The following is a 13,333-nucleotide window of genomic DNA, read 5'->3' on the forward strand; positions in this document are numbered from 1 at the left end:
ATATATATATATATATATATATATATACACACACACACACACACACTAGCATGAAACCCGTGCTCCGCACAAGAATGTAATCCATTGAGCAACTATGTGAGCAGCCAATTGAAGACCAGAAGATCCTGAAGGCAAAATTTGACAGGTCATTCATTAGACCGAATTTTGGTAAGACCACTAAAATTTGAAATTTACAGACATCCCACCAAATTGATTATCTTGCCTTCCCTCTGAAAAGTCCCATCCAAACACTAGCATCAAGTTGCAAGCGTACTGAGAGTAGCTTTGGTTGTTGATATTGGATCTTTGTGGTGATGATGTACCGTGGGAAGGCGGCTATCTTACATCTTCATTGTCCACAGAGGGGATAGGTAGGAGCAAAGATGAAGTTGCAGATGTAGGTAAGGCTATACAGAGCATGCATCCTGAGAGCTAGCGTAAAGAATTTGGCTTTTGCATGAGTTTTTTCTTGCACATCCTTGTCAAATTCCAAAGTCTTCTGTAGCAATTTAGCACCAAGCTTCCAAGACCTTTGCTTTTGTCATCTCTTCCATGGGCTTCAGTGTGCCAGAGCTTCCCAAGGGAGGTACAACGAGTAGCGGTTTCCTTTAGCCTCAGCCTCTGCCATCACTCATTGGTAGCGAAGCAGGCCATGCCTTGAGAATCCGACCCTTCTACCCTTTTCCTTTTGCCATGTTGGAGGTGGTGGCCTTCACCCCTCGGCATGGTTAATTGAAGAATTGAAAGGGCGGCTTGCGAGCATTTGACAGCTATATTAAGACGAAATTAATCCCATAAGCATATGGGGACTTTGGACATCCTTGAATATAAAAGGCCTATTGAGACCCTCCTCTCCTATCCCTTCTGTGACCTTTTGGGGAGGAGAGGAGGCATGATGTGGCTAGGAGGTGGGGGATTGGGACTTCCTGCACTCGGCGTCACTTAGGACACGTGGCAGCCTGCATGGTTGCCAACAATATATATATATATATATATATATAGAGAGAGAGAGAGAGAGAGAGAGAGAGAGAAATATGTGAAAACATAAATTATGTATATATAGACGTAAATATGTATATATTTATACATAAATTTAAAATAAATAAATAAATAAATATAGAGAGAGACTTAAATATGTATATATTTATACATAAATACATATATATATATAGAGAGAGAGAGAGAGAGAGAGAGAGAGAGAGAGAGAGAGAGATTATATATATAGATGTATAATAAATTAATTAAAAAAAAATATATATATATATAATCCTATGCTTTTTAGTTAATTTATATTTGAGAGAGAGAGAGAGTGTGTTTATAAGATATTTATTTATATTTTAATATTTAGTGTTTTGTGTGTGTAGAAGTTTGGTTTAATGAAAGACAACTGAAAATCACGAGAGTGTTGGTATGTATGTAGGTCTATGTTTTTCACAAATTTTCTTAAAATTGCTCAAAGTTTGAGATTTATGAATGAAACCTTAAATGGCAATCTATGACCCATAGACCGGTGAGGTTACTTGTACATACAATGACCAAACTTATCTAGTAAGACCACCAAGTAATTTAAACTTATCACGTAAGACCATCTTTCTGTCGGAGCTGTTGATCGGGAACTCAGAATTCCATCTTGAAAGCGAGAAGGTAGATGACCCCGTGATTGAGCGCCGTGCACAAGTGTGCAACCTGCTCATGTCCTGTAGAAATTGATAGCATTGGAAGGGGGAGATGATGCCACGATTTTTATGCAGTTCGGTGAACTCTGTAACAAAAGAAAATGAACCGGACAAGGCGGACAAGGTTCGCCGTTTGACGGGCGAGCACTGAAAGTCTTGGTGGGTCTGCTCTGTTTCTTCATCCCATGGAAACCCCAATGATCAGTGTTGTGACGTGTGAAACTGCGAGTTCATGGCGTGAAGCTTGATGCCGGCCCTCCTCGGCCGAAAAGATGAATGAGAAAATTTTCCTATCGTTTTGAACGACCTTGACGACGAGCTACAGCTGTGCGGGTGAAAAGAAACCGCGGTCATACCAATGTGCAGCAATTGGAGAGATGTTATTAGGGGTGCGATGAATTGAACGTGGAGCCCAACACTATAGCGAGTTGGCAGAGTTAGCTGACTGAAGATTTTGTCAAGAATGGAACAAGGCAGAGCGAGCGGTCAACAGCGGGTGTCACGCAAAGCAGAGCCAGCGTCAAGAGCCGGGGCATAACAACATTCGAAATTCTAAGGGAAAATTGATCTACAAGGAAAAGAAGCGAATTGCGAAGCAACCGGAGCAAGAAATTGAGGTTTGGAGGAGGAAGTGGGGTCAAGCAACCGATCCGATGTGTGCAATCTTGAATATGTACCAATGTAAAAGGTGCCATTGTTCGATTGAAAGAAGGTGAGGAGGAGAAAATCGTTCGATCTTGAAGCGTACAGAGGCTAAGCTGTGCTGGAGGAATCGAGGCCGAGGCTGAGCAATGGTGCGACGTTGAAGAGTGCAGAGGCTGAGCTGTGCAGATTGCGCGAAGAAATCGCATCCTTCGACTAGGAGGAGGAGGTAAGGAATCAAAATCAGGAAGCAAGGAAATGGTGGCTCGAAGGGGAAGAGAGCAGAGGCTAAGATGAGTGCTCGCTAAGCTGTGAGAGAAATCTGAAATCTGAAATCTGTGAATGGTGTGTTGAATCAAGTAGAGAATCATACCGAATTTATCCAGATATGCAGAGCAGCAGCTCAGATGACTGGAATCCTTACAACAGCAACGACAACAATCATCATCCAAGCTACCCCTCCTACAATCCATGGCCTCTTCCTCATCCCCCTCCTCTCCCCCCTCCCCCCTCCTTAAGCTTCTCTTCCTCTTCCCATCCATCCTTTCCTCCTCCCCATTTCTCCCCTTACCCCCTCCCCCATAGCTTTCACCTCAACAGTTCCAGTAATAATCGCAGTACCTTCACTTCCAGCCTTTCCCTCCCCCCACCTTCCCCCCACTACCCCCCGACGTCTTACCCACCTTTCCCCCCCTCCTTCCCTCCTCCCTCCCCCCCCTCTCCTCCCTCTCCCCCCATCGCTTACCCCTCCCTTGACCTTCACTACCCCCACTCTCATTCTTTTCCCCACTACCAATCCCCTGCTTACCACTACCAATCCACTGCCCATTTCCAATCCGCCGCTTACCACTACCAATCCACCGCCCATTACCCCCCTCCCGATCAGCCCTCAATTGCGTCCCCTCACGGCTCCGGAGATCCGTCCTCTGGGTCCTTCTCTTCTCAGCCTTGGTCAGCTGTCGAACACCAAAACAGCGAACGTCACAGCGACTCCTCGTCTTTTGGCAGACATTCCGATACTTGCTCTTCGCACCATTGCTACTTCCCACACGACATGGATTCGCCTCGTCCTGATTCGCCCAACGGAACTAAAGTGCCGAATTCAGGAAGTCTATCGGTGTCAAAGGTGTCACTGAAATTTGTTCTCCTCTATGGGACATTGGACGTGTGGATACATTCGGCAGCAAACTTACCAAATATGGATACGTTTTCTGAGAATATGAGGCAATGCCTAACTGTGATCAATTCATGCAAGTCAATGTTCCCAAAAGTTCAGCAACGCATCTCGCACCGCATTCATCGGAAGATTACTAGCGATCCTTATGTGTGTGTCGTTTTAAAAGGTGCTACCGTGGCAAGGACAAGGGTTATCAGCAACAATGCAGATCCCGTGTGGGACGAACATTTTGAAGTTCCAGTGGCTCATAAAGTGGCAGAAGTGGAGCTGATAGTCAAAGATAATGACATGCTAGGGGCCCAGCTTATTGGGCTAGTGAAGGTTCCGGCACAAGTATTGTTAGATGAGCATGTGAAGGAACAGGTTTACGATTTGCTTACAGAAGAGGGAAAGCCTTGCAAGCCAGGTGCTCAGATAAAAGTCTCTCTGAGATATCGTACAGTTGACAATGATCCATTATACAAACATGGGGTTGGGACAGGTCCAGATTATAAAGGGGTTCCGAAAACTTACTTTCCTTTGCACAAAGGTGGGCGTTTGACACTCTACCAAGATGCTCATATGTCAGACAACCTTCTTCCTAAAATTGAGCTCGAGAGGCGAATGGTATATGAACATAGGAGTTGCTGGGAGGATATTTGCCAAGCTATCGTGGATGCACAACATCTGGTGTACATTGCTGGATGGTCTATATACACCGAGACAAAACTGGTTCGAGATAGAAACAAAAATAGGAGCGAAGCAGCTTACAAAACTTTGGGAGAGTTACTGAAGCAGAAGGCTGATAGGCAAGCTGTCCGTGTGTTGTTGTTAGTTTGGGATGACAAAACATCACACTCCATCATCAATAATGTACGTGATCTTTTTCCGAATGCTCTTTGTTCGCATTCGAAATGGTGGCTGTTTATCTCGTGCTCACATGCAGGTACACAATCTGTGCGTGTGAGCACATTTCTGTGTGGAGACTATTTCTCAGCATGTTGAAAGTGTAGGATTTTATGGATTTGTCTGTCATCTATTTGTGGAAGATGCCGCCTCCTGGGCTACAGCCTTGACAAAGCTTCAAAGAAATGAAGAACTAAAACACAAGCATTTGGTGCAAATTAAGCTTTGTATTCCTTGCCAATTTTGCATTGTACGTCGGAAAAAGTTCTGAGATCGTAGGAAGTACCACAACATGTAAGTTGGACTGGGCCCCCATGCCTAGGGGCTAGACGTGTCCAACTATAAGAACGGGGTCCTTACACAAGGCTAAACCTTTTCTGAGCCCACTTCGGGCTTGTACCTCATGGCTAGACTTACTTTTGTAGGCCAACCTTCAGCCATGAGTTTGTGCATTGGCCCTCTTGCTCCTATGTCGTCCTTCCTTGGCATAGTTCTCCTATCAAAGAGGTGTGGTTATCTTCACCTCATTTTCACAAGTCAACACCCGCTTCCCCTTAAGTTCATTTTATATTTGAAAACCACCTTTCTTGAGTTGCTTACACACTCCCATCTTGCACTTTCTGGCCTATCTTTCTAAGTAATTAGATACTCTAATGTATTGTGCGTTGCCTTTCTCTTACAATGATGATGCTTCATGGGCCAATGTGCATTGACTTTTCTCTTAAAATGATGATGCTTCATGGGCTATTGTGCATTGACTTTTCTCTTAAAATGATGATGCTTCATGGGTCATCTGTAGGAGGATGTGGCTATGTTAACTAACAAGGATTTGTTCCTCCACTAGATGTCTAACAGCCAACATGCAAGATTAGATACAAAATCTGATAAAGCATGTAGCTGGGATTTAGGGCTTTGTCTTGGCTAGAGTGAATTACAAGAAATCTTACTCCCAGGTATCCCCGCAAGGTGAAATAGAAAGGATTACGTTTCTGCAATATGTTAGAAGTCCTTTGCATGAGAAAAGCTAGTCTAGTTCTCTTCTTCAAGAAAAGCAAGCCTATTGCATGAGAAACGCTAGTTAGACCAGTTATCTTCTTCAAGAGGAAAACACGTTCCAAACGGATGTTCAGCTTGGAAAAGGCAGAGGACAGTTGGCAGCCAAAGGCAAGGCCCTATGTAGACCAAGCAGAAAGAACTTGATAAGAAGAAAATGGTGCCATGGCCATTGGGTTTCCGAGTGTCGGAAAAAGAAAGCTGACATGGGTGAATAGGTATTTCCAATGGCAAGAGCAGAGGTGGAGGTTGAGGGAGTGACATAACTCAGAATTTTGCACACACACACACACACACACTTTTTTTTTGGGTGAAAATTTTCATGCTTTATATTAGATAGTAGCTTTCCCTGAATGGGGAGCTGAAAAGTACATCAGCAGAAGATCTCACTATATGACAAGTATACTGCCAGAGGCGATTTGCCTTCTCAGAAACCCAAGGTTGGACCAGCAAAACTTTATATACCGTAATGTTGAAAGGACGGGTTGATGAATTTGGAGAATGAAGAGTCTAATCTTCAAGCCTATCGTGAAGCTCAAGTGGAGGTATCGCCAGAAAAGGTTGAATCATGTGAGCAATGGTTTGCCACAAAGGATGACAATGCATCCCTAAACCATATTGTCTGGAAGCCGAGGGAAAGATATCATGGTACCATCATCATGAATTACATCATCCACAGAGCGGATTCGTTTGAAACTAATAAAGTAGGGACGTCTGGGTTCTTGTAAAGCCAACAGAGGATCAAAGATGTTTGGTTAATGTTGATTTTCAGCTATCGAAGAATTGCCGTGTATAGAGTCGCGGCCAGGCCATTCCAAGTGTGAAAGAATATGCTTCCAATCAGATAACATCTTGGGGGCCAAAGAACAACCTTTGATTTTGCCATCAATACATCCAAGAAGAAAATCTCACTGTGTCTTTGGAAGAAAACATATCTTTATGCCAGGCTAAACATTGTTTGCTGTCTAATGATCATAGAAAAATAACTAAATGGGAGACAAGAGCAAGACAAGGGGCATTTTTGGAAACAGGTTGTTCCTTAAAATGGTTTTTCAAAAGCCTACATTACAAGAGGCAGTCCGCAAGTATTTGCAGAGTACTTATGCTTGGAGGTTGTTGGACTTCATCTCAATCACAACTTGCTACTGCTTGTGTCACTCACTTTGCTCGACAGTTGGGCATGCACATCTCCCTTCACAGAAAGTTTTGTCTCTGTGGCGACAACTTTTGCAGGATGTCTCTCCTATTGTTTCTCCTACAAAGGCTTTGGAGCTAGAGGAACCTCTTACTAAAAGGGAGTTATCTGATGCAATAAAATCTTGTGGCAGATGGAAGTCTCCAGGATGGGATGGTCTCATTGTTGATTGTTTCCTCGCATAAAGCCCATCATGACGTGGAACTGTAATAATTTCATGTCCATGCCAAACAACAATCACAAGTCTACTGCTGCATAGTCAATTGTGCTTGGCAACAACAACAAATGCCGGATTCGTGGAAGAAAGGCTTGTCAAGCTTCTTCCAAAGAAGCAAATGTGAATCTTTGGCTGATTGGCGTCCTATCACTCTTATTTCAGTAATCTATAAGGTCATAACCAAAATGGTGGTTGATTGCATCAAAGGATACTAACATGATGGTCTCCATCCTGCACAGTATGGGTTTTTCCTTGCAGGCATATCACTGATAATATTGCAAATGCCTACATTGGGATAGAATATGCAACACACACTTTTTTTTTGTGAAACCACTGTATTTATATGAAGAAAACGTTTTTACAATGAGAATAGTGTAAAGAAAAGACCATTTTGAAAAATCAAAAGCAGAGGGAAAACACCTCCAAAGATAATACATCCAAGTCATCATGATGACAAGCATCATACAACTAACAATGAAAAAAGAGAGAGTATTGGGCTTGTACTGTAGTAAACTTGCCAAGGATCCAGAAAGATTTCCAAAAACGATGACCAGGGAAATGCAGCCGAAGACAGTGAGAAATATGGTCCAAGAGAGCGTATGACTAAGGACAAAGCCATAAAAGATGTGGAACAGTCTCAGAAGAACTAAAACACCTCAAACAATGAGGATTTGCAATCCTGCGCTTAGCCAAAGTGATACCCACTGAAAAAATGCCCACCAAAGATCTCCCAAGAAACAATCTTTGCTTTATAGGTAACACACTTTTTTTTTTTGTGTGGGAAGAAATCTTTTATTTCTGTAGAGTAATTACATTCATAGTTACTTCAAAAACGAAGTAGCTACTACTCAACTAAATATCTCAGTATAAGCTATATACACATCCTGATCAATCAAACGAGTCTGAAAACAATCGTAGAATGATTGTTGCAGAGATCGTTTGAAAAAAAGAAAGGATGAAAATAGTGGATCACCAAAGACTCTATGATTGCGATCCATCCATAAAGTCCATAGTGTCCAATAGCGCACCCATACAAAAAATAAATCAAAACCCTGTCTCTGTGGATGAAAGCCAAACAACCAGAAAAATCTGCCAAAAGTAACAGTAGGAAATCGCTGTCGAAGCCTCTGTCTGATGAGAGCAATGAGATCAGAAGTATTTGGATAGGACCAAAAGATGTGAAAAACTGATTCAGTAGAGTGCTGGCATGTGTGACAAACAGCTGAAGCAATACGTCTGTGTGCGAGTAACTGTCCGGATGGAAAAATGCCAAGGAGAACTCGCCACAGGAAAAGCTGTTGTCGAAGAGGGACTTTGTAATGCCAAAGGAGATGCAGCCTTTTTCTCCACCACTTCATTGGACGATCCATATGCCAAACAGTATTTGCTCTGTGGGAAATCCAAGGTAGAGGTAATAACACTTTATATAGTGATGACAGTGTGATATGTGAAAGCTTCAAAGGACGGGCATATAAGGAAGGAGAGCATAAAATCCAATCCTCAAGCCGATTCTGAAGTTCCAAATGAGGTACCGGCAAGTACGGTTGGAGCATTGCTGAAATTCTATGCCATAAAGGACGATAATGAGCTCCCAAGCCATATTTGCGAGCAGCCATAGAAAAAGATAAAATTGTGCCATCATCCTGAAGTACATCCGCCACAGATGATATGCCTTTGAAGGAGAGAAAATAAGAACGTCGGGGTTCTTGTATGGCCAAAGGAGGGTGAAATACTTTAGATAAAAAAATATTCTCTGCCCTCAAAGAGTTGCCCGAGAGAGAGTCCCTGCCATGCCATTCCAAGTGAGATAGAATGTGTTTCCAATCAAGAAGCAGAGGAGAGACAAAAGGGCATCCTTTGATCTTGCCTTGGATAGAGCCAAATAAAAAATCCCACTGAGTAGGCTGCCAATTCCCAAAGGCAGATGTATGAAGATGTAATAAGAGAGAGCGGATCATGAAAGCCCAAGGCTGATCTCCTTGCATGAACTGTATCATCATTTTCCCTCTGAGAGGTAGACAGCAAAGCAGCAACCTCTTCTTCAGGGAAGAGTGTTCTGCCGGCTGTTACTGCAGCCCATGTAATCCCAATTCCTGTATTTATCTCTGGGGTATTTCCGCTAGAAGATGCACCATTCCAAGTGCGGGGGGGTGGAATTCTTCGAGCAGAAATAACTTTTATGGGACTTTGCCAGCCATCAGTTGGAGGTTGCTGTCCTTTAGTCGAGGATGGAACAGTAGGAGGTGAATGTGAAGCGGGATTCCCATTGGGAGCCACTGGAGCTTTGCCTTTCTCCTGACTCCCAGAAGGCTGTCTACTGCTTTTATTTTTGTTGACAACTGGAGTAGGGTTATCTTTGGTAGGCATGTGAACTGGCAAAGTGGTACGAGGCATTTTTTGCTGATTCATTAGACACTGTGAAGCCATGTGTCCAAACTTTTTGCATTCAAAACAGGCCCCTACAAATAAGCCCCATTTGAGTTTATAAAAAGCACTGCCCATGTTCACATTATTCACCATGACTGAATAAGAGTCCGGTGTGGGATTATCAGTATCCCAGAGAATGCAAAATCTGTTTGAGTTGCCATTTGGCCGTGGTGGGCAGACCACTTTACCTAAGGATGCTGCAATTTTAGGCAAAAGTGAGGCCATACATTGTGGGAAGTCAACAACTTCAACCCAAACCGGGCATCTGTGTCGGATTAAAGCCTGAAAGTCCTGTGTGGGAGACCATGGCAATACGTGCACCATTTGCTGCCCAAAAAAGAGAGGCGAGTGTTCCAAAAGCATTTGTCTGTGGATCTCATCCACCATGATAACCTCAAAAAAGCCCCTGGCTGCATAGTGTACTTTACGAACAAAAGAGCCAGCCAATGTGCGTGTCAGCCAGTTGCCTATCTCTGCAGCAGGTGGCATCCGGCCTGGAAAAAATAATATGACTGCATTCTTAGCATATTCTCTGACTGGATCCACAATTTCATCAACCTCAACCATGAGGCCAACTGAGGGAACCGAGTCTTTCCATTCTTTTCTCGTATCTTCAAATCCTTCATGCATGACATCATATACTAGTTGAGCCTCAAGAGTGTCATGCACCGGGTCATGCTGACCCTCAACCTGCTTTTGCTTCTTGCAGGGAGCCGAGCGCTCCTTTTGAAACGTTTTTTCATATGAGTATTCTGCCATAACTTTGTATGAAGGGGAGCTTGGGAATGAAGTACCTGTAAAGGGGTAGTGAAAGCCAAAAAAACCAGTCCCAAAGAAGTATCCACAAGAAGCCCACAAGGGAGGGGGAGAAGAGTATAGCTAGTGAGGAGAAAAGCAGAGGGAAAGGTAAGATTTTGGTGAAAAAAACAGGGCTGTTCGGGAAGACACCGAAGCAAAGAAACCCCAAAAGCTTGTACGGCAAGAGGTACTGGGCTGTACGGACGACGACGAGCTGTGCTGAAGTATGTACGGGCTGCACGGGGGGGAGGCTGACTGTACGGGAATACGGGGTAGGTACGAAATCGTATGGACGTACGGACGCCACCGTACAATGTACGGACGAGTCTGCGCAGGGTTCCTGGCGAGGACGATATACAGAAACGCGTACACCTCACTGAAATCACACAAATATACCGTGAACTGTGCACACACACCAAGGGGGCTGTACAATAGGTACGGAAGAGCAGCAGCAAAGGCACGCCTGTACGGAGCAGCTGAGGCGGTGCTGGGACCTGTACTGAAACGGCCGTACGACCTGTACGGGTAGCCGTACAGGTGGTTTGGGAGACAGCAAAGGTCGCAACGGTGGCTGGAAGGCACCGGACTCTGACGGGCGACGAGCTCTCACACCTGCTCTCTCCTCCTCGCAACACACACACGCATCCACCACACACTTTTTTTTGGTAAAATCCATTGTATTTATATGCTCATAAATTTACAATATGGGAGGTCTCCCACACACTAGCAAAGAACTCCGAAAGAGAGCCCAATAGAAGAACTCAAAAACAAGTAGAGAACACTTCAAGGCAAGTAGCATCCAAATCCCTTGCAGCAATACTGTCATGTAAAGACTGCTTAAGGGACATTCTGAAGAAAATATATGCCTGAGGAAACTGTTGACCCATCCTAGAGTGCAGTCTCTGTGTCCAGATGGTCCATAATACCCAAAAGCGAGTCCAATGAAAGAAAAGGAGTAATGGAGACATCTGAGATGAGCAGCATCCAAACATCCAGAAAAGTTTCCCAAATCTGATAGAAGGGAACCGAAGCCGCAGTAAATGAGAAACCTGAGTGATCAATGTGCGAGAGTGCGGGCAAAACCATAATAAGTGAGGAACTGTCTCGCGAGGATGAGAGCAACGGGGGCAGAAAGGAGAAGCAATGCGGCGAGCTGCCAATTTCACCCCAATGGAAAAGGCTCCCACTATACATCTCCAAAAGAAAAGCCTCTGTTTCAATGGCAATTTTGTTTTCCAGATTTTCATGAGACGGGATTGCCACCAAGATAAAGGCCTATCCAAATTCCAAAGAGTGTTGGCATGCTTGTCAATCCATGGCTGTGGAAGAAGAAATCTGTAAACCTTCGAGGCAGTCAGATTGTGTATCGAAAGTGTGTATGCAGCAGGAGGTATGGAAGTCAAATTCCAGTCCATTAATCTGTCCTGTGCAAACAGTGGAGGAACCGGAACAAATGGCTGCATCATAATTGAAAGTGTTCTCCAAATGGATCTATGATGCAGACCCAAGGAAAATGTCCTGCAAGCTTGTGGAAATGAAAGTGTATAGCCTTGTTGATCCACAACATCACCAACAAATCTTATGCCCAATTTCATGAGATTATATGCTTTGATAGGTGCCTGTAAAGCGAGAGGCGATGCAAACACCTTGCTCCAATGGATGCTTTCCAATCGAAAGGAGTTGCCATGACGAGAGGAAGCACCTGTCCATTTTGCATATGAAAGAATTCTCTTCCAATCATGAATAAAAGCAGTAGAAACAGGGCAACCAGGAATTTTTCCCTGAAAATTAGACAAAACTGCTTCCCAGTGATCTGTAATCCAATGCCCATATGCATGGGAAGCCATGTTTCCACACATAGCTGCTAACATAATAGCCCATGGTTGGTTTTGCTGAAAAAAATCAGCAATCATAGTGCTCTTTCTTGCCAACATATGAACCTGGAGATTGAGAATATTCAGCCCCCCATGAGTCTTGGGTGAACAAATAGACAGCATAGGTAGTAGTCTCAAAGCTTTTTTAAGAGATTTACTTTTCCAAAATATCTCCATAGCTTGGGACATATAAGAAGCCAAATGCTTGAAAGACCAAGGAAGAAGAGGCAGATAAAATTGCACATATGCCATAATGATGGACTGTACTATCCGGAGTCGAACATGTAGAGGCCAAGTGGACAAATGCCAGTATTCCAGCTTCTTATTGATCTTTTGAAGCACCCATTTGAGCTGTTGTTGCGGAGTAATATTCCAGCCAATGGGGTATCCGAGATGTCTGACAATAGTAAAGGAAGAGATAATGTGGCCTGGCCAAAACAGTGCATGCCAATCAGCTTCTTTCAAAGCTAGAAGTTTTGATTTCTGAAAATTGATATGCAGTCCAGCAGCTATACCAAAGTCATTCAGTGTATGCATCAAACAAGAAAGATCACTTTGAGAATTCCTTGGCATGAAGAATGAATCATCAGCATAGGCCTGTGCAAGAAAAGACTTTGCCCCTGGAATTTGCAAACCATGAAGCTGTCCTGTATCTGCCAGATAGTCCATATGCAAGAGTAACGGATGGGTAGCAATGGCATACAGTAAGGAGCTGAAAGGGCAACCCTGTCTCACTGAGCGAGTCATAGTCCAGGTTCTTGACAACCCACCACCAAGCAAGCACTGTGCAGTGGCATGAGAATAAAGCCAGTAAATGATGTGGACAAGTCGAGAGCCAAATCCCAATTTTTGCATAGTTTGAGAGATGAAATCCCAATGGACAGTATCAAAAGCTTTCGCAATGTCTACTTGCAGAATGAGAACATCTTGTTTAGAATATTTAGCATACTCAATCGCAAGCAAGGCATTGGAGATATTGTCAGTGATCTGCCTCCTGGGGACAAACCCATACTGCCTAGGATGAAGTCCTGCTTGCAAGAGGAAGCGAACCCTGAGGACAATCATTTTAGCAATGAGTTTGTGCATCCACCACACACTTTTTTTTTTTGGTAAAATCCATTGTATTTATATGCTCATAAATTTACAATATGGGAGGTCTCCCACACACTAGCAAAGAACTCCGAAAGAGAGCCCAATAGAAGAACTCAAAAACAAGTAGAGAACACTTCAAGGCAAGTAGCATCCAAATCCCTTGCAGCAATACTGTCATGTAAAGACTGCTTAAGGGACATTCTGAAGAAAATATATGCCTGAGGAAACTGTTGACCCATCCTAGAGTGCAGTCTCTGTGTCCAGATGGTCCATAATACCCAAAAGCGAGTCCAATGA

The 13,333-nt window shown here is 43.7% G+C and overlaps 1 protein-coding gene across 1 annotated transcript in view; it reads left to right on the forward strand.

Annotated features, from left to right (window-relative positions):
- The first annotated feature begins 1,859 nt into the window (after window positions 1–1,859).
- LOC147894730 (phospholipase D delta-like) overlaps window positions 1,860–13,333 on the forward strand; it is a 123,472-nt gene continuing 111,998 nt past the window's right edge. The window contains exons 1-2 of the mRNA XM_087384353.1: window positions 1,860–2,547; window positions 2,684–4,347. Coding sequence (XP_087240479.1) covers window positions 2,707–4,347 — 1,641 coding nt within the window. The 5' untranslated portion in view covers window positions 1,860–2,547; window positions 2,684–2,706. The remainder of the gene's footprint in view (window positions 2,548–2,683; window positions 4,348–13,333) is intronic.

This window comes from Dipteris shenzhenensis, chromosome 14 (genome assembly GCF_047967505.1).
Source record: "Dipteris shenzhenensis isolate YYH24624 ecotype China chromosome 14, Dip_SZ_1.0, whole genome shotgun sequence".
Taxonomy (NCBI): domain Eukaryota; kingdom Viridiplantae; phylum Streptophyta; class Polypodiopsida; order Gleicheniales; family Dipteridaceae; genus Dipteris; species Dipteris shenzhenensis.